This window comes from Neomonachus schauinslandi, chromosome 1 (genome assembly GCF_002201575.2).
Source record: "Neomonachus schauinslandi chromosome 1, ASM220157v2, whole genome shotgun sequence".
NCBI classification, from domain to species: domain Eukaryota; kingdom Metazoa; phylum Chordata; class Mammalia; order Carnivora; family Phocidae; genus Neomonachus; species Neomonachus schauinslandi.
Genome location: NC_058403.1, coordinates 111467082 through 111488514, shown reverse-complemented (window position 1 = coordinate 111488514; position 21433 = coordinate 111467082). Strand labels below are relative to the sequence as shown.

The window sequence follows — 21433 nt, the reverse complement described above, 5'->3', positions numbered from 1 at the left end:
CAACAAAACAAGAGGATATTGTATTTTCCAATTCACAGTGACATGTTGGAAAGTATCGTGAATCGAAGTAACCATAACGCAATGATTTTGCTCTTGGAAAATGCAAACATCTGTAGAATTAAAAGCTGAGCAGTATTTACGTTGCTTAAATGAAAGATTACATAAAACTAAGATTTTTTTTAACACAAATTCCTTCTTTCTTCCATTATAATTTCTAAGAAGAGATAGGAGGAAAACGATGACTTGATTTAAAGTTTACCTTAATCATATCCACGGTCGAATAGTAAAACCAAGGTATGCACTCAAAGTCCTTTGAGGCAGGGCCAGATCTTTCAGGAATCTGCCAAATGTATGTTTGGATCTCTCCTAAAATAGACAAATAACAGTGTATATAAACAGAATCTTTTAAAGCACATGTTTTTGTGGAGAACCAGATAACGAGCAAACCCCAAAGCTATACAAATATTAGGCAGCATAGTCCTGGTTTTCACTTCTGGCTCTACTGCTCCTAGCTTTGTGGTCTTGGTCAATGTGTTTACAGTTTCTGAGCCTTCTGTTTCCTCCTGAGCATAAAATGGGAATTTAGGGATTAGACAAGATGGTCCAAATAAGGCATTACTTGGGTCCCAGGGTGAAGCTGATATAACTATCACAGCTGGCTCTCATGTTCTCAGGGTTACTGAATCAAAACCTTATAGTGATTTTGCCATTGAAAAATGTCAGTCGTTACATATCTAACTTATTTGTTCAACAAATATTTATTGCAGTGAAGATAATGTAGGCTTTGAAACGCGACAGACTTGTTTTGAATTCCAGCTCTGAACCTTCCAATTTATAGATCACATGGGGCTCTTCCCTGCTCCCAGAGCATTTGCATGAGCCCTACGGAATCTAAGTCCTATACTCTTGCCTATTTCAGAAAAGTTCTTTGGGACACCTCCTTCCACTCCTGCCCCTTGCTGTATAATCGTGCATCTCCCACCTCCAGAGGCTTAAATTAATTTTCCCAAGCACCTCCACTAACTGATGCTATCCCCAACTTCCCTGCTTCCAAATCTTTAACAATCAGTCTACTTAGAACCAGCCCTCCCCTTCCACCACACCACACAGTGCCTGGGTTCAGCAGACACTCAGCAGTGTTTGTGGAATGTACCCAATGGGATCTTTCTCTGACTACTGAGAGCAGAGTGCTGACTTACAAACTCCTTGGATAGGAGATTCATGTTGGCACTACCATGGGACTGTCTCTTTTTTAAAATCAAAAGGGAATATTTCACCTGCCATCAAAATCTCTCTTTCCTCCCTCTGCCCCACACATCTTCCCTTTTTGAATTTGGCTCTTTCCTCGATACTACTTGTTTTGGTAGGCAACTGGATTCTGGATGTCCCTCCCAGGTTCCCCTTTGAGAATGAAGGAATTTTTGCTCCACAGGCTGTCCACCCTCTCCTGAGACAGCCTTGGTGGGAGAGAGTCACCTTACCCAGGCTTACATCCAATGACAGCTGCAGGGACAGAAAGGCCCAGCTTTCTCACCCCAACTCAGGACAGCTGAGGACCACCCACTCTTCAGAACTTCTAGGGGTGGTTGGGATTTCTATTGAGGCTGCATCTCTGCATAAGCTCTCCCCCTGCCCAATTCTGTTTCTTTGTCTTTGATCCCAAGAGCACTATCTGCCCACAAATTTTCATTTCAGGATCTGCTCCCTGGGCATTAATATTAAAAAGCATTTGTTTTGGGGGCACCTGGGTGGCTCCGTCGGTTAAGAGTCTGCCTTCAGCTCAGGCCATGATCCCGGGGTCCTGGGATCGAGCCCCGCGTTGGGCTTCCTGCTCAGCAGAGAGCCTGAGTCTCTCTCTCCCTCTGCTTGTGCTCTCTCTCTCTCAAATAAATAAATAAAATTTGTTTAAAAAGCATTTGTTTTTGTCTGAGGTATGTGGAATGGCATGCCGTACAGTGGTGATGCCACAGAAATGTTAATACATGAGGTTCATTACTTCCTCTTAGTGACTCTCTCCCCTGCCCCCTTCTTCACACACTGCATCGTATACTCAACTCCTACTTTAGCACTTGAATTGGAGAGATGGACTATAGCCTAAGAATACCTGGCAGCTGGACAGGTGGAGAGAGGGGAGGGAAGGTGGTTCTAGAAGAGACTTGTATACACGGGGGAGTTTTGCTCATGGCACCCATCCTGTAAGCAAACTCAAGACTTGCGAAAGGAACTCGCTCCCCAACTCCTTCTTTAGACCCTTCCTACTAGTCCACTGGTCTCTCTCATCTAGAACTACACCTATACCTAAGAAAGGACATTAGCACATAGTCCTGCATAAAAGCTTTGAAGCTTTCTTTCCTCTTCTGAAGCAGTTACCTGGCTGTGTTGGAACAACAGTGGAATAGTTTGTTTTCACTCCATGAGCGTGAATCGAATATGGTCTTGAGGCTTTATTTTTAAAGATAATTCGGATTTTTTGACCAGGAGTGAGAAATATTAAAGGACCTAGGGAATATAAAAAGGAAAATGTGTGGAAATTGTTATTTATTTTAAACTATGAATCATCTGTCCTCTTAAGTATTTATACAGCGACTTATTTTTATCCTTTTTCCTTAACATGCAAGCCAAATAAAACACACTTTTAACAAGTGGATCATTGATGATTTATGAAACATGGTTTTTGCCTGGAAAATTTAAGTCTTTAGAAAACGTACTTTGATGAGCATCAGTTAATACCTACAAAAACACACAATTTAGAAATGAAATCTTTTATTTTCTTTCTTGACCAACCCTATCACTTAAACCTTTTATCCTTTTCCCCTTCACCTTAATGGAGAGTTAGGAGGAGCTGGAGGCCTTGTTACTGACCAATAGTGATTTTTTTTTCTCTCTCTCAAGACTGAAGACCCCTTCATTATATTCACTCTCCCTTCCATCCCAGACCAAGAACTGGAGGTAAAAAAAAAAATTGTTTTAAATCTTCTTTCTATTTAGAAGCAGATTATGTCACTGACTCTAAAAATTCTGAAACAGGGATGGTTTTGAGATGAAATAAGCAGTAAGAATTCTCTTCAAACTTGTACTATAATTACTGAAATCAGAGCCCTGAAGATACGTACTGGACATTAGATTCTAGCTCGGGACATCCTCTCTTTGTCCCCATGGCCATTTCACCTTCCCAAACACTAGAGAATTGTTTTCCCTTTTCTGTAAAGTGGTTGTTGTTTTTTTCTTTTTTCGTATAAATAATAATGGAATCTAGAGGGTCATGTCGTGTTATTTATCTTGATGCATTCAGCCAGAATCCTAGCAAAAACTAACATCCTGCTGTTACTAAAGATAGGAGCCCGCCCAATAGCAGGGGGAACTGGACAGCACAGACCTCCTTCTGGGGGTCGCAAAGGGACAAGCTCAAGAGGTCAATGAGGAGCCAAGAAGAGTAAGAGTAAGAATTTCTCCAACAGCATGTAAATCTCAGGGTCTCACATCAGAAAATAGTCTCTAATAGGGGACCCTGGGTGTCTGACTCTTGGTTTTGGCTCAGGTCATGATCTCAGGGTTGTGAGATCAAGCCCCATGTTGGGCTTCTCACTCAGTGCAGAATCTGCTTGAGATTCTCTCCCTCTCCCTCCCCCTCTGTTCCTCCCTCCGCACGAATGTGTGCACGTATGTGTGTGCATGCACTCTCTCTCTCAAATAAATAAACAAATAAATAAATAAAATCTTAAAAAAAAAAAGAAGAAGAAAATAGTCTCCAATAGACACTTAGATATCAGGAGCCAAATAAAATTTGAGCATATGGAAATGCCATGTGACTTCTCGAAATATTACGCAACATACAGACATGTCATTTGACATATGAAAACATCATGTGACCTCTGGAAATGCTGTGGGACTTAGGGAAATGTTGCATGTAGGTGCTTGGGGGTGACTTGTAATTTTCCTAGCTGACCTGTCAAGGGTAGAAGAAAGGGCTGCAATATTCCTCACTCTTGGACAGAAGATGAAACTAAATATTAACACTTTAAGTGTTTAAATTAAACACTTAGGGTTGCCTGGGTGGCTCGGTCGTTAAGCGTCTGCCTTCGGCTCAGGTCATGATCCCAGGGTCCTGGGATCGAGCCAAACGTCGGGCTCCCTGCTCAGTGGAAAGCCTGCTTCTCCCTCTCCTGCTCCCCCCTGCTTGTCTTCCATCTCTCACTACATCTCTCTCTTCAAATAAATAAAAATAAATAAATAAAATCTTTAAATTAAACACTTAAATTTAAACAAAGAGTTCCCCCTTCTCACTATAGTAGGGCTTCTGGGCTTCATTTTAATATCAGTGAAATGATCTCTAAATGCTACTTCTGAAGTCTCTCTAGAGTTCTTGAGTCCTAAGAAGCCAGGTAATCTGAAACTGACCACATTCACTTTCTATGGTCCCTTCAATTTCCATGAAACAACACTTGAATCAGTTTTCTTTTCCCAGTAAAAGTGCCTATCGGCAAACAAATTAGGATTAACATTATAGACCCTTTCCTCTGTCAAGGTGGAGGTTAACAATATCCTCAAGGTGTGCAACAGTCTCTGGTGGCTGAGGACAGGAAGAAAAACCTGAAGACCAGTCTGATCGTGTAGCAATACCTAGTATGTCCAGATGTTTTTCATCTTCAGTTCTTTGTGTTAGATTCTTGAATGTGATATCATCATACTGACGGTATATGACTTTCTTGTATTTGGACCCAAGATACGTCCCAATTCTATCCAAATATATGCTTGTTTTACTTTAAGGAAATAAGAACAAAACCAAAAAAACCACAAAGTTAGTTAATTTAACCGTTAAATTAGACAAATTCTCATATGGAAGAGCTCCTTATTGCAACAACACAATTGATTAATGTCTAGAGGCCACTTCACCTCTTCTTCTTAAAAAAAAAAGTATTAATACTGGTAAGATGGCTGGATATTCATTCTGTACTTTAAAACATATTTTCTGGATGAAATTTTAGTTTTGATAAATGAATAAATAGCAAAAGTGAAAATCAGAGAGAGAAATCAAGTTTTACAAAAAGAAAAACAAAGGTCTTCGATTTGAGGTTCCCAGAAGAAGAGAGATTGACAGAGACAAATGAAGACAAAAGGAAAATCTGACTGATGCCACATGTTAAATGTAGCTGAAGTGATATTTATTACACCTTGGAGTGACCAGGCTGGATGGTAACACACATCAGGAAGACTGGATGCAAGGAATGAAAAGAAAAGAAAGCGAGAAACAAGGACAGAAATAAGTGATGCAGATATTTAGAAAGAATTGAAGTCATTTATAATTGAAGGTAAGATACACAGATACATTGTGATTCGTAACGGAACGTATCCTAAGCCCACACGTGCCTCGCACTTACCATGCACACACACCCATCATGCACACGCACACCATACACACAAATACACATGTGCACGCACGTGCACGCATGTGTGAGACTGAAAAGAAAGGGTGGAGGACTCCAGAAGGAGCCCTTCTCGGTTAGAGATGGAAGTTACTGCCATACTTCTCTCCTTGTAAATGTTGCAGTTGTTTCTCCCACTTCCTGCTAGGAGAATAATCCCACAGAACTTCCTCAGCAGCGATGTAAATGGTTTTCTCTTCCTCATACTGTGTTTGATCAGGGTTTGGCTTCTCACACTGCCTCACGTGGTATTTATGCTTCATGCCTCCTAGATAGTGCTCTGTTGTCATACAAACTACATCAAAAGTTCCTGGAGATGAGTAAGAAAAGAATGCATAAAGCTTTGCATTCAGATTTCTTTTCTCTGTGAAGTCATCTAGAAGATATAAACCCCCAAACGTAATACAGTAAGATAGTCCATTTGGTTTTTTTTTTTTTCATTAATTTGACAGATACTTATTCTTTATGCCAGGCTTATTTCTAGGCACTTGGGAAACATCAGTGAGCAAAACAGTTAAAAATCCATGTCCTAAGGGTTTATATGGCAGGGTGGGTGGGTTTTGCCGAGATAAACATAGCAGGTAACATCAATGGATGTTGGAAGCTGGTAAGTGCTATGGATTAAAAAAAAGGCAGACCGGTGTGGGAAGGATTGAGAATGCTGGGCAGGGTGGGGCAGGGCAGGGGGGAGCTCCAGGGAGCAATGAGCAATATTTTATAGGATGATCAGGGTAGGCCTTGATGGAAGGGTGACACCTGGACAAAGATGAGAGGTGACTGATGGATCCGCGGCAAGAGCGACCCAGGCAGAGGAAACACGCAGCAAAATCTCTAAGCTGAGGGCCTGTTTGGTGTGTCTGCAGACCATCCCAGAGGTCTGTGGGTCTGGAGTGGAGTGAGCAAGGGCGAGAGGAGACAAGCTTGGTGTGGGTTGGAGGGCTGGGTCCCATGGACCCTTGGGAAACAGATGGTAGTGGGCAAGTGTGGAAGGAAGGAGACCTGTTAGGATGCTACGAAGTAATCCATGAGAGATGGTGGGGCTTGGATCGGAGTGGCAGCAGTGGAAGGCGATCAGACTCACACTTTCAAATCCCCAAGCAATGACAACAACAAAAAAACTCCAGCCTGGTTCAGACCAGTATATTCCACCTGAATTCAAGCTGTCTTTCTTTGATTTTGGTAATTTTATGCTCATCGCATGCCAACGCTGTTTCTCAGTTACCTTTATCATCACCAATACTTTCTTCTGTCTCTGTACGTGTTTCTGTTGTTGCTGTTACTTTTTGCAGAGGGTAAGATTCAGGAAGACCGACAAGGAACAAAACCTTCAGACTCAAGGATTTGGGAAGAAGCATTTGTTTAGAATGAACTGATGCCCATAGAGCACAGCGCTTGACACATAGCAGGTGTCTCCACATGTTTACTGCAGCTGATCTCGTTAAGTAAAGAGATGAAGAACGAAGCAATTTTTTTTTTTAAGTCCAGGAAAACATCTCCAGGGAAAAGGAGAGGAAGAAGTGGGGCGGGCGGGGGCAGGGAATCACCTGCCACCAAGTGAGTGCACAGGGCGGAGAGGAGAACGAGTGTTGGAAAAGATTTCTTTCTTGTTTCCCTCTGAGTGCTCTTAATCCCAGGCTCTGCTTGTTTGTAAAGTAAAATAAAAAAATTTTTACATGTAGAAAATGTAATCAAATGAATCTGTGGTATCACCAAGAGTTCAGATACCAACCCATGGCATTTATGGAGTAGCTAGCTTATCGTGTAGCCAGCATTTGATTTGCCAGTAGTTTTTGACCAAGATGAATGGATTTGTGTTTTATTTATTTATTTTATTTTGGTGAAGGTGGATCTGCAGGATAAACGAAGGAACTAATATTTTATTGAACGTCTAACACACGCCAGGCACTTTACTATGCTGCATCTATCTCACCTGGTCCTTGTCTATTCCTTTTTGCAGATTGTAAATTATTGCAATCCCTATTTTACAAATGAGGGTATTAAGTTCAGAGCAGAGGGGAGGTTCCTCTCACACCCCTAACAGTATTCTGATTAAGAAAAATTTGCCACAGCAGCAATCGACCTCACTGAAATGAAAACATTTCCCTAGAGAGCCAAGCCAGCAAGGAGAGGAGTAGAGAGAAGGCAGAAGCAGACCGGTGGGTCTGGGAAACAAACAGATAGAGAATAGAGTGAAAACAGGTTAAAATGCTTCAAAGCATCTTCATCACTTTTGAGGAGTGTGGATTGATTTAGAGTCTGGAGCCCAGGAAGAGAAAACCAAGAGGGGTGGAGGGGATTTTTGTGATCTGGGAAATGATATATTACTGCTCCTATAAATTACATGGAGCAGGGGAAAGGCTTTTTAAACACTGTTTATATAAGGTCCCTTTTTTCTGTACGAACAATATTCAATGCATGTCAAGATACTGTTTTTCATAATTTGGGCACATTTCAGTGTGAAAGAGAAGATCTACTACTTACCTATGGAATCGGGTGTCATAAAAAGTGTCTGAGAGGTGTGGGGAAACAGAGCTATGGTGTCGTCCCTTGATCCTAAGGAAGTGAAGGTATTTCCTGAAAAATATATCCCATGTAAGTCTTTTTCTGATCCCACACTGAGAACATGCCACGAAACGTTGTCTCCTAAGCACATGTCCAGTCCAGGCAGATTTCCATACATGTATCCATTAATGGCTACAAGACATTGGGGACAAAGAAAAGAATATTTAATTTATTGATAATTGGCATCTCTTCAAACTCAACAAAGGACTAATCCTAAGGCAGCTCAATCATGTAAGATAATCTCAAGATTATCTGTGTTCACCCCTTCCTTTTAGATTTGAGGAAACTAAGGCCAAAGAGGCAATTACTTGTCCAGTGTCATTAAGCTTATTTTTGGAACAGTTAAGATCAAAGTCCAAGTCTTTAGATTCTAGACCAGTCCTTTCCCCCTACACCTGCAGTCTTCAAAAACCAACCAACCAACCAATCAACCACCTAACTCAATAAACACTCCATCCACCAGTGTCTCTAAATTTGGCAGTAAAAAAATACATGACTTTTCTATCTCACATTTAGTAATAGCTAAACAATATAGTGCACCAACAAGGCATTGTTAAGTATTTAGTAAGTTGAATTTAACATAATCATCCTAGTAGATAGTATTTTTGTTGAGAAATTATCTTTAAAAGAAACATGAAATATATTAGCCAATCCTTGGGGAAAAATGTATGTCTCTCTTAATCTGTAATTCTTTAGACATAATGAAATTAAACAAGTGCTTAATGCATTTATTTTGTAAATTGCATGTTCCCTCACAATACATCTGGTTGGACTTTTGGAAGTCTGGATCCTTTTTATCCACATTTTCAGGCCTTGTTGTAAATGTTCTGATATTTTCATCTAAGAGATGACTTTTATTTTCATCAAATATTGTGGCAAGCAGGTAAAACTCTTTGTCTTTTCCTTTCTGTGGATGAGAATAGAAAAAGAAATAGACATGAAATATAGATGCTCTATATACAAAGTCTAGTCAAATAGTTGATCTGCATACAGGATTTCCTACACAAGGTGTTTTGTATACTCCTTGAAAATTCAGGCACAGATAAAGGCATGAATCCCAGTGAATGGATTTATCACAGAACTAAGAAGTTAGGAGAATTATCTATAGTTGTTTTCATATAAAGCTCTTACTCTAGGGACCCCTACAACTGAACTTCATAAAACTAAACTCTATGATCATAGATGTTTATAGTGGCTTTTCATAGGATGCTTTGTAGAAAGTGAGTTAAATAAAATGTTTTCAATTCTAGAAAGTCTGCATTTTTAGCATTTATGAAGAAATTAAATATGTACACATATTTATATTTTTGGATAAATAGAAAGATTACATGTGCTATAAGAATTATGAGACTTATAATGCTTGAATTATATGGATGCCTGTTAATATATCATCTCATTTTTTAGATAAAATATACATTCAATTAGACATATATTTATTTGGGGAGATTTATTAGGCTTTATTACCTTATAAATTATAAGTGCAAAAAAGAAATTAGATATTAGTTCACTTGTGAGTGAGGAACAGGGGAAATTCATCCCTCAAACATTTATTAAGCACCTACTACACGCCAGAGAGGGTCAGTCGTTTTCACAAAAAATTAACAAAACAACAACAAACAAACAAACAAAAAACCCTCACGTATGGTTTCAAGGAACTTATGGTCTAGTGGGACAGAAAGGCCAATAAATACAATTGCATGGATAAGTGCTCCAGTGGAAACATACACAAGGAACTATGGTAACTGACAGAAACCACTTTAGTTAGTGAATATTGTCTGAAGGACAGGAAGGAACTTTCAGTTGGAGTTTTAAAAATGTCTCCCCTCTCAGCAGGCAAAGCCGTGAGGAGAGGCCATTCCCGATAGAGAGCAGAGGGCAAAATCAAAGAGATGTGAATGAGCCTTTCTTCCTCAGGGACTAACAAGCTAATTCTGCACAGTGTGGCAAGGAAGGAGGCATGAATCTGGGGGGGCCGACAGGGGTCTGTTGTGCTGACTTCTGAGCCAGCCAACTGCAGAGTATGGAGCGTGCTAGAGTTGGATTTGAAAAGAAGCGATGTGGAGCTACAGTGAAGCAGGGTGAGAGTGGAACCAGGAGTCAGGAGGTTAAAGGAGTTCAGAAAGAGGGGATGGTGGGGCGCCTGGGTGGCTCAGTTGGTTAAGCGACTGCCTTCGGCTCAGGTCATGATCCTGGAGTCCCAGGATCGAGTCCCGCATGGGGCTCCTTGCTCAGCAGGGAGTCTGCTTCTCCCTCTGACCCTCCCCCCTCTCATGCTCTCTCTCTCTATCTCATTCTCTCTCAAATAAATAAATAAAATCTTTAAAAAAGAAAAAAAAAAAAGGAAAGAGGGGATGGTACCTCCCAAGAAGGCAGTGGTATTGGGAGTTGGATGACTAATGTTGGAGGTGAGAAAGGAGTTGTTGTTGATGGAAATCCTGGGCTGGGTGGTGTCATTAACAAAAGAGACAGAGTGAAGGAGAGAGGGGCAGGTAGCGGTTGTCCAGAGGGAGATGAAGAGTTAAAGCAGTCAAGCGGAAATAGAGGTGTCTGGTACACGCTAGGGTGGGTGCTCACTGGGCAGAGGAAGATGCAGGTCTGGAGTTCAGAAAAGGATAGAATTGAGAAAATCAGCCCACAGAAGAAACTGAACCTGCCGACTGCCACATTGCTTTGCCTCTGCAGTTCTGTCTCAGGCAACCTCTCACCAAGGCCTATCTGGACTAGATCCATGACTCACCTGTTTGCCATCTTTACCAAGGCTTCCATTTCTGCACACGAGCAGAGGCCCTACGAGGCCACTGTTGATGTCTCTTATCATATTTACTGAGGAATAGTATAACCAGGTCAGACAGTTGGGATCTGAGGAGGTAGGACCCACATATCTTGGAACTTCCCATGTATAGACAAATATCTTGCCAGGATTTACATGTGAGGAGGGTGGAGGAGTACCTAGTAAGAAATAAATATTGGTAAAATAGGTCCTAGGACCAGAAGTACCCTAGTCTAGGCTATTAGATCTCTGAGAGCAAGGACCGTATCTTGCTCACTTTGTAGCACCTCGGGGGACAGTTGAAAGGGGCTGAAGGAATCACGGCCATAATTAGGACACAGTGCTGTTATGATGTGAAAAGTGGGCTGCATCATGATTTGAGGAGAAATTTTATTTTCTAGCTGACATTATATTGCAGTGTGGCTTGTTTTGGCCTCCCTCAAACATTACTTACTTCCTCCAGGTGTTTTGTAGAAGGAGCCCTCATTACTCTTTCTGTAACGTAGTCCATGAGGCTGAATGCTGAGTGGAATGGAAGCCTTGTTATAAAAAATGATCTTGATGATCTGTCCCACTTCTGCCTTAATAATAGGGCCTAGAGACCAACAGAATTAGTAATTGTCCTCGGTTTTCACAAACAATTGTCAGGTGTGTTACTTGAGTAAGTTTCTTCTAGGAACAAATTAAAGAGACAATGCTATGAACCAGGAATGCCTCTGACTGCAAGAGCTCTAGATGATTCACGGTCTCAGAAAGTCACTTTGGATCACATGAATATATTACTCTTATTGGATGCATAGGGACAAAAGAATGTAGTTTAAAATTGGGTGAATCAGAATGTACTGTTTTCATAAGGTTGTAAGATGACAGCCTAAAATCTCTAAAACTGTGAGATGTGAATACTATTTTGATTGCACAGAATATGTATAAATGGTGGTTATAACCCTGCAGAGCTATGAAGAGAATTTTACCAAGGATTCCAAGGTGCTCCTCTCTTGCCTTCTGTGTTTGGAAGGAAGCATCTGTATATTCACGGTAAACTAGTTTTTTGTAAGATCCTCCGATTCTGGTTGGGCTTCGTTCAAAATGTAGCTGGGATTCACTGCGCAGAGAAAGCAGATACACAAAGAACTTTTAAGTTAACAGTGATCACGTGAAAAGAAAGCAAGAATCTGTTTTAAATTACTTGTAATATATTTATAAAAGCAATGCATGCTCATTGTAGGAAATTCGAAAAATAAGAAGAAAACTGACCCCCCAAAATTAAAATCTTCATAATCCCATTATCTACATATAACCACTGTCAACATTTTCCATGGATTTCTTTTCAGTCTTTTATCTATGCGTGTGTGTATAAAAGTATCTATGCCTGTCTACTTGGTGGTTTATCCACACACTTTCTTCTGGAACACAGGTTCTTTTTTTTTCCAGTCAGGTAGTAACAAACACCACTTCTAAAACAACTATGTGCAGAGATGTTAGAATAGTAAGATGAGAGATGTCATTCTTCTTTTTAGATTTTATTATAATAGGGGTGCCTGGGTGGTTCAGTCGGTAAGCGTCTGCCTTCAGCTCAGGTCATGATCCCAGGGTCCTGGGATCGAGCCCCACGTCGGGCTCCCTGCTCCGCAGGAAGCCTGCTTCTCCCTCTCCTGCTCCCCCTGCTTGTGTTCCCTCTTTCGCTGTCTCTCTCTGTCAAATAAATAAATAAAATCTTTAAAAAATCAAAAAAATAAATTTTATTATAATAAAATTAAATGGGGTCCCCTGAGAAAAAGAGTTTCTTAGCAGTGAAGTAGGGACTTGTCATGCTAACACATCATAGAATTTCATAGCCAGGACAATCAAGCAAGCTGAAAAAAAATCTATTAATTCATACTTATTTTAGTCAATATAAAATGAGAGTTGGACCTAACTCTGAATCTAATTTTTGCTCTAAGCCCAGATATCCTTCATATAAAATTTCCATCCCACAGATTGAATAATTTATTGATGAACTGAAGTAAGAAGTGAAAATACTCACTCGACATAACATTCTTAGTTTTCACAAATTTTCTCTGAGTAAATTAGAGAAAAATAATTACCATGGGAAACACTGCTTGGTGGTTTCAGAACTTGATATTTTCTGACATATAACTTCCATTCAATAGACCAGAAGGTTTAAAATTGCTGTAATCTTTGAGTTGGTAAATATAGCAGTTGGACTATCAAAAAAACTTTTTGTGTACTTTTAAATGCTGTGCCATGGTAATGTATTTTGGTCGTAGTTTTTGGTCATTAAAATAGTAATTGGTAATATATTCTTAGGTGCTGTTGAAATAAAAAATATTTATAAAACATGATTTAAGGCCGCCTGGGTGGCTCAGTTGATTAAGCGACTGCCTTCGGCTCAGGTCATGATCCTGGAGTCCCGGGATCAAGTCCCGCATCGGGCTCCCTGCTCGGCAGGGAGTCTGCTTCTCCCTCTGACCCTCCCCCACCATGGTCTCTCTCTCTCACTCTCTTTCAAATAAATAAATAAAATCTTAAAAAAAAACCCAAAAACAAAAACATGATTTAAGAATGTCATAGGAAAGAAAAAAGTAATAAAAAATGTCATGGGCAATAATTTAATTATGCCTTCAGATCTTAGCAGGAAAGTATAAATGATACATGAGGAATGTTTTGAATTTTTATAAAATTGTTATTGATAACATTATCCACTGCCTCATAATTACATATAATAAATCTATTTTAAAACAGTGCCAGGGGAAAAAATGAGCAGTATGTTTTATTTCGCGCTGGCTGCCAAGGCATTTAGAGAAAAATTTTGTGTGGTAGTGATCTTTTAATTCAACATCTTCTAATTATTGATATAATTATTTTTCTCCTTTTGTTTTATCGGTATCTTTTTATGACAAGATGCCTAAATCCTTCTTAGGAGTAGCTGGTTATGAAAAAGTTCGATTATCTTTATTTAACCATAAATATTTTAATCACTGAATTATTACCTTCCAGATGTTGTTAAATTTTCTTTAGTGAAGGAATCTACACCAGAGGGAGCATAGTTCCAAACAATTTTTTCAGCAGCAATATAGTAACATATAACATGTGTCCCATGAACATCTGTTGAAGGTTTTCGGCAATTCCTTACGTTAAAAAAGGCCTTCATACTATCTGAAAAACAGTAAACCCAAGCAGAGAATGTTACTGCAACATTTTTCTTATTCCATATATACTTTATATTTTAGCCAACAATACTGCAACTTCTCCTTTTTGGAGAAATTTGAGGCATTTTACTTACGGAATCTGTGTAAAAACCTAAAATGTATGAAACAAATACAAAAAGCAGGATGCAAAGATAAAGGTTAGAGGAACATATATTACTGGAGAATAATCACCACCTTTGGACCAGTCCCTAGATGAAGATGTTGCCCGTCTACCGAGAAGAATTTGAGATTCTATTTGGCCAAAAACATCTTTCCTCAGGGGTATAGAATTACCACCATTAGTCACTAATGAATTAGCTGATTTATTAGATTAACTAGAAGCAGGCAGGAAGAAAATCAAGGCAGGTAACTTTCCACGAGGGCACCAGTCCTGTGCTTTGATTTTGGAGTACTGTTGGTGGGAGTGTAAATTAGGACAGACATTTTGGAAGGCAATCTGGGCAGCATTTGTTAAAACATAAAAAGATACAAATAAAAAGATGTTAACTATAACATTGTTAATAAGCAAAAAACGTGGAAGCAATTTAAATGCCTATCGGTAGGCAATTGGGTAAATAACTCAGGATAGATACATCCCCAATGTGGAAAACTATACAACAGTGTAAAAGAATAAGTTAGATGTATGTGGAATGTCAGGAAAAAGATTTCAAAACATTGATAAGTGAAGAAAGCAACAGCAGAAAATTATATGCAGCGTGATCTACTTATGTAAAACAAAACACAAAATATAGCAATGTGTTTTTTGTTTCTACATGTTCATATATATTGTGTGAGAATGCATAGTGAACAGGTTTTCAAGTATTCACACCTAGTGTTTACTCTCTGGGGAGGAACGAAGATGGCGTTGGGAGGGTTGGACTAATGGTGTGTTCTTAAACCGGCTCTCTAAAGACAACAAAACACATATTTGATTTATTTTGCTAATTTTTGTGGTCTAAACACTCCCACTGTGACCAGTTTGAAGTTACCAAGAGTTTACCAGCTGGCTGACTTAACTCCCTGCCCTCTTGAGCTGGTATGAGCTGGCTCCCATTCATCACATTAGATTTTTGCTTTTTCTGCCTACTGGCCACCCCCTCAATCCTTCCCCCACCTCATTCCTTCCTCTTTCCATCCTTCCTTTCTTTCCAGCCAAAGTCTATTCATGTATTCTTGTAATTACTAATAAAATAAAATAAAATTTTAAATAAATTTTAAATAAAAACATTTTAAATACAAATTTTAAAAAGACTGGAAGTAAATTTTAAAAACCACACATAACTCTAGGACACGGGAAGAGATTAAATACAAGGGAAAGCTATGGAGTCAATCAAATCAACCAAGGAACTCTCAGAACCTTCTCAATTGTGCCAAGGGCTGACCCTATTCTTTCTGCAGAGCTGAGGGCCAGATGTGGCTCGAAGGCACCATCTGCAAAGTCAGTAAATAGAAGAGTGGGATTGAGTGTACATTTTCACCTGAAAATGATGTTCCTTTCTAAGTGAGAAACTTTTCACCATTAAATTCAGTCCTCGAGTTGCAGTGGCTGCGAGTGGTTCTCCTTTTTCCCCAGAGCCCTCGAGGGTCCCAGCACATAGGAAATCCTGATAAATACTTGCTGTGTAGTTATTTCCGTAACTAGTGGAAGCATGATTCTAACCAAAGTATGAGACTTAAAAGGCAGGTTTGATCACAGAAGTAAACCCATTTTTGTATAAAAAAAGAAAAGTGAATTCTTCAGTTTTAATAACAACCGTGTGTTTTGATCGAAAGGTAAGACAAAAGAGTGCATGATTATATGTAGAGTTTGGTCATATTTAAGTATAGAAAAGATGAATGACTTCATAACTGGCTATCATATGATTCAATGGACGGTGTGACTGAAGAGGGAAACAAACGGAAATACAAAGGTTTCCTGAGTTCTGGATTAGTATCATTTAGTCCCACAATATTCCTGGCAATTCTTCTTACAGGGTTTTGGACACATGTTTTAACCTCTTGAAACTTGTTTCCTCAACTTAAAAACAAACAGTAATAATACCTGCTCTGCCATTCAGGCTTTTTGTAAGGCTCGCTGGCTAATAAATATAAAAGTTTTTTGTACAAACAAAACAAAACACCCCTATATACCTAGAAGCGTTCATTACTATGGAGTTAAGTGTTAGAGACCCGGTTTCCAGTTCTGATCCTGTCACTGCCTTTCCAAAAGGCAACCCCATCACCTCCCTAGAAATCACTTTCTATCATTTGGAAGAGAAGGTATTTGTGAGGGGTTGCAACGTTGAAAATTCTCTGACGCTGTGTTATGTAAAGATCACAAATCCCTACCGTGTATCTGACATCCCAGCTGCCAGTCTCCAGGGCCCTTGGCCACCATGAAGGCATCTTCCAGTGAGGCAGGGAAGACAGTAATGGTGTCCTTTCTGTGGTTCCGGGATATCAGAGTTTGTCCATGCAGATAGATGGAGTGTGTGTCCAACACACCACCCATGCCCACAAAATACCACTTGACCCTGTCCTCAGCACACATGGTGAGATTGGGCAGATTTCCATACATGTATCCATTTATTGCTGAAAACAAATGTATGTTTTATTTTATTTTTTTTATTTTTTAAGTAAACTCTACGCCCAAAGCAGGGCTTGAACTCATGAGCCTGATAGCAAGAGTTGCATGCTCTCCTGACTGAGCCAAGAAAATAAACGTGTGCTAATCTCTCACACACGGTAGATGAGGACCATACACTATACGTTCTTTTTTTTTTTTTTTAAGATTTTATTCATTTATCTGACAGAGAGAGAGAACAAGTAGGCAGAGAGACAGGCAGAGGGAGAGGGAGAAGCAGACTCCCTGCTGAGCAGGGAGCCCAATGCGGGGCTCGATCCCAGGACCCTGGGATCATGACCTGAGCCGAAGGCAGACGCTTAACCAGCTGAGCCACCCAGGCGCCCCATATGCTATACATTCAGCGCATTTCCTCAATACACAAACCTCACAGTGTCAGCTTTATTCTCATGCATAATCTAACATGGGATTTGATTGGTGTTTCAAACATGAAAAGGCCATAAATATTGTATATAATTAAAAGTGTCAGGCAAGAGGAGGAAATTACAGGCAAGAGGAGGAAAAGTGAGTGAAGGGCAGAGGTCAGTGACGAGGGGAAAAGAATAAAAAGAAGCTAAGTCCCGGAAAGAAGAGAACAAGGATGGGTGACTGAGGGAATGAGAGTGGCTTTTCTGAAAAAATCTTATGTAGAAACATTTTTTTTTAAGAAACACATTTTCATAAAATACCTGGTCAGTTATGTTTTTGTTCTTCCATAATATTTTATTACCTTAAAATTATACCTTTCCTTTTTTTTACCATCTCCTTTTGATCAAGATCAGACTTTAGAAAACAAATGCATCTACCTAACTTTACATGCTATGAAACTCTGCAAACTAGCAAAATTTACTAGATGCCTTGCATATCAACCAGCGTACCTTGAGGGAAAACTGGAAAATGTAAACTCAACCACACAAACTTGAACAAAAGGAAATCACTAAATAGAATCACCGAAGTTAGAATTATAGGGTATGATGAATAAGAAAGCTTTCTTTAATCTTACAAGGCATGAGATTGCTCTCCTGGAAGTCAGGATCGTTAGCATTAACTTTGCCAGATTCAGTGTATGCATTAATATTGTCATCGATATACCAGCTTTTGTTTTCATCAGTTATGGAAAACATCAAAACGTAAGACCTGTCGATATTTTTTTCGGTGTCTCCATCCAGTGTGCCTGAAACATAAAGAACAACAAAACTTGCTCTTTGCAATAATTATTTTTGCCATGAAATAAACTGGTGATTCTAACTGATTCAACTTAATCTTGCACACCTACAGACAGAACTCTAAGGAACAATGCATGCAAGGAACAGGCAAACAGCCTCTCAGCTTCCTACTTTCTTCAACCCTGCTGATTGAACACTTCTCTATAGGAGAAAGGTGTCAGTCATTTTGTGAAAAGGCGGCTAAAGTGAAGTTCACTGGATTTGACTACCATCTAGTGACCAACCTGGACTTGAACTGAGGTGTTGGACTCACCATCGCCATCTAGTGCTCGGAGTCTGAGAGGGCAACTTTACTTTCTTGACTGAAGAATCAAGGTCAAGGCAGGAAAAGGGAGCTCATCTGATAGAAAAATTCCACGAGGAGAGCAGGGGGAGAGCCCACTTATTCTGGTTCTATTGCTACAGTGAGATTTAAAAAATATGTTACCTCTTTTGCAAGTCAGAATTGGTCCAACAAGACCCGAAGCCACGTCTCTTGGAGTGTCTACGTGGGAGTGGTAAATCCTTGTCACGCAGTTACTGTCATCGGGGCCAGGCCCCTGATTTTCTTCTACAAACCACTTGTAAGTATATCGTGCCCCTGGTTGCAGACGGTCATCTTCCTTTTGCTCGCTCGTAGTATTATCAGGATAGAGGGCACCTAGGAAACATAATCCACACTGCGGTCACAGTAACCATTGGGCAACAGTATTTTGAATATCACTCATGCCTTCTCTAGTAAGCCATGAATGTATGTTAATTTCTATTTTTGGAATCAAGTGTGCATTTCTCCCCTCCTCTTTGCTGTCTCCTGTCTCTTCTTCCTTAGCTGACTTCCACTTGAATATCCAGCTTGTCTAGTTTCTAGACGAAACCGGAATGAGATAGGCAGTATAATTGCAGACTATTATCACCATTATTGACAGATTCCAAAACTATTTACTGTATATCTACTATATGCCTAGACCTCAGATACAGAAACCTAGACTCCTGACAGGCCTTCCATATTTTCTTCACACTTGGGACCCAGGGCATCAAGAGGTATTCATGTGTCCTCCAAGTAGACCACTGGAGCCCAAAAGTGGCCCTCTGCATAGCTTACATTACCCTGAGCTTTTACCCCAGTTCTGAATCTGGGGCCTTTCTCTTCCTTCTTTCTTCTTTTCCTAGAATTTTTACCTCGGATCTTTATCTCTTGAGGCTAGAGTCCTCATAACTATGAATAAAGTTCTTACATTCAATAGAAGACTTTGAAGCATGGCCAACCTCTCATATTTACCCATATCCCAGCACCCCCCTGCTCCATGGCGAACATAAAACCTTATTTTTTTGGCTTTCTCTTCCCTCTCTTTTTCTAACACCATTGGGCAGCTGTGAGTGTAGATGTCTAGGAGACAAGATACTGTCTGGAAAATAATGATTTCTCTTGACAGTGATGTTTTCAAGAGGCTAATCCTCATCCATTAGGAAATGAAATGAGGTGGGGTAGAATAGTATTCCTGGAAAATAATGATTTCTCTTGACAGTGATGTTTTCAAGAGGCAAATCCTCATCTATTAGAAAATGAAATGAGGTGGGGGTAGAATAGTATTTCTGCCAACCTAACATTTGCTCACGAGCATCTCCTACCAAAAAAAAAAAAAAAAAATGTGGCCCATGCTTTCTCTAGTAAGCCATGAATGTTCATTAGTTTGTATTATTATTATTGTGAGTGAAAAGTGTGTTTTCTTTCCTAAGAATTGCACAAGCGTGGGCACTTACTCAAGATGAAAAATTGAAAAAGGATTGTCAGGTATAAACATTAAAGACATCAAAAATAAGAGTTTGCATTCACCCCAAACTACTCCCAATTCATAATTACCCTGCTTTCCCTGAGGTCTTGGGCTCATACTTGCCATAAGCAACAGCTCAGGAATATAAGAAAAAAGGATCCACTTACCTTCATTTTCTTTAGAGTAGGTGAGTCCATGAGGATGGAAACTATACATTCTTGAAGCAAAATTTTTTACATGAACATAAACCATGTCTCCAGTCTCTGCCTTAATTATCGGCCCTAAAAATCCCAGCCAGGATGGTTTTTTAATGATTGTTTGAAATGTGTCATTAGTATACTGAAAATACAAAGCCTTTTTATAAACAGATCCTATCTTGTCTTGGCTTTGTTTTAGATATTTATAGGACTGAAACTCTCTGTAAAAAATAAACAAAGAAACAAAAAGAGAGAACTTTAATAAAGTTTGACAGGAAAGAAAAAAAATGTTAAGTCAACTGAAACTAGAAGTAAGAAGCTTTACAACCTAATTTTGATAGACAAAAGTCAGACACGGGAGAAAATGTGAAGGGAATCAAAAAAGGTGGTGTAAGCAAGGAGAACGTTGGAGTCTATGATGAAGGGATCAAATACAAGTGTAGCAAGTAATATGCGTGGCATTTTGGCTTACAAGACTTACCAAACTCTCCACACAGAGCCACAAAAAGGCTTCTAACCCCACTTGAAGGTCACTTTAGATCTCAAGCATTAGATCAATCCCAGTGACTTAGAATTGTTTACCCATTTATACGGATTTGTGGATTTGCTGGTAGACTTAGGGTCTTTTTGGCCAACAAACAGGGTAAATCCAAACCCCCACGCATAACCACTAGATTTCTCCCTCCCAATTACTTGAAAAGAGAAATCAAGAACAGAGCTGCAGTTTTAGAATCTCTGCCATACCCTCCATATCAGAAGGAAAAGTGTTGTTTTATATCTTGAGCACCACACAAACAAAATTGATGATAAGCACAGAATTAGAAATGATCCTTGAAATATTGTGCCATGTTGGCAGAAGTGGCGACAATTCTCAGAAAGAATAATTTCTGATTTCTATCAAGAAAACAAGGGAAGCAGTTCTAATAGCAAATGTGCCCTTAAAGGGTCAACGATGGGAAATTCTTCATTAGCATTTTATCAGTGAATAACAATTACCAACTTCTGTTTCTGAGAGTGACTTTTTCGTTGCAAAGGTATTACTTACTGATCTTCTGAAAAAGGCTTCCCATTGAGCATATTTTTACCAGTAGGAGCATAGTTCCAAGTGGTTTCTTTAATACCAATGCTGTAGTGCCTGTCTTTTGCCCAACCTGGAGAACTAATAAAAACCAGAAAGATCAATGGTGAAAGGGCCTTCATGTTCAAACCTTAATCCTGGAGAGTCTAAGTGAGTGATGCCTGCCTTTCTTTTATAATCCAGGCTTTCTTCCTTTATTTGTGTCCATTTACATAATAAGTAGGAGTTGCATAAGAGCCCATCAGGTTTCATCTACACATACATCATTTCCATTCCAAATGCATTTAGTTTTCATTAGTCAGGCTGAGTGAAATGTTGCACAACCCATAGAGAATACTGGTGCTTGGCCGGTATCAGAGCTTGCTTGAATTACTGGGTAGATGGGCTACCAGATTATCCCCCGACACCATCCCCCAACAATTACTATCTGTTCCTAGGTTATAAGAATCATCTCCAATTTATTCTCCAGCCTCCGCGTTCTCCCAAATTCTTCATTGCATGTTAGTTTTAATAATTCGTTGATCTAGATGTTAATTTAAATTCCTTGTCATTTGATACTTTTATTCTCAAATTTCTTGAAATTTAAGACTGTCCATAATCTGCCCCTAATCTGATATTCCACGTTCATCTGCATAA

At 39.6% G+C, this 21433-nt stretch overlaps 1 protein-coding gene across 1 annotated transcript in view; it reads right to left on the bottom strand.

The window, feature by feature from the left end:
* LOC110576741 (ceruloplasmin-like) overlaps positions 1 to 20928 on the bottom strand; it is a 30746-nt gene extending 9818 nt beyond the window's left edge. Inside the window, exons 1-15 of the mRNA XM_021685950.1 lie at positions 20765 to 20928; positions 19690 to 19940; positions 18199 to 18411; positions 17549 to 17719; positions 16272 to 16514; positions 13746 to 13911; positions 11727 to 11857; positions 11210 to 11350; positions 10723 to 10934; positions 8742 to 8892; positions 7905 to 8117; positions 5526 to 5733; positions 4621 to 4760; positions 2371 to 2499; positions 260 to 366 (exon numbers count right to left, since the gene is read on the bottom strand). Coding sequence (XP_021541625.1) covers positions 260 to 366; positions 2371 to 2499; positions 4621 to 4760; positions 5526 to 5733; positions 7905 to 8117; positions 8742 to 8892; positions 10723 to 10934; positions 11210 to 11350; positions 11727 to 11857; positions 13746 to 13911; positions 16272 to 16514; positions 17549 to 17719; positions 18199 to 18411; positions 19690 to 19940; positions 20765 to 20919 — 2631 coding nt within the window. The 5' untranslated portion in view covers positions 20920 to 20928. The remainder of the gene's footprint in view (positions 1 to 259; positions 367 to 2370; positions 2500 to 4620; positions 4761 to 5525; positions 5734 to 7904; positions 8118 to 8741; positions 8893 to 10722; positions 10935 to 11209; positions 11351 to 11726; positions 11858 to 13745; positions 13912 to 16271; positions 16515 to 17548; positions 17720 to 18198; positions 18412 to 19689; positions 19941 to 20764) is intronic.
* Positions 20929 to 21433: the final 505 nt, after the last annotated feature.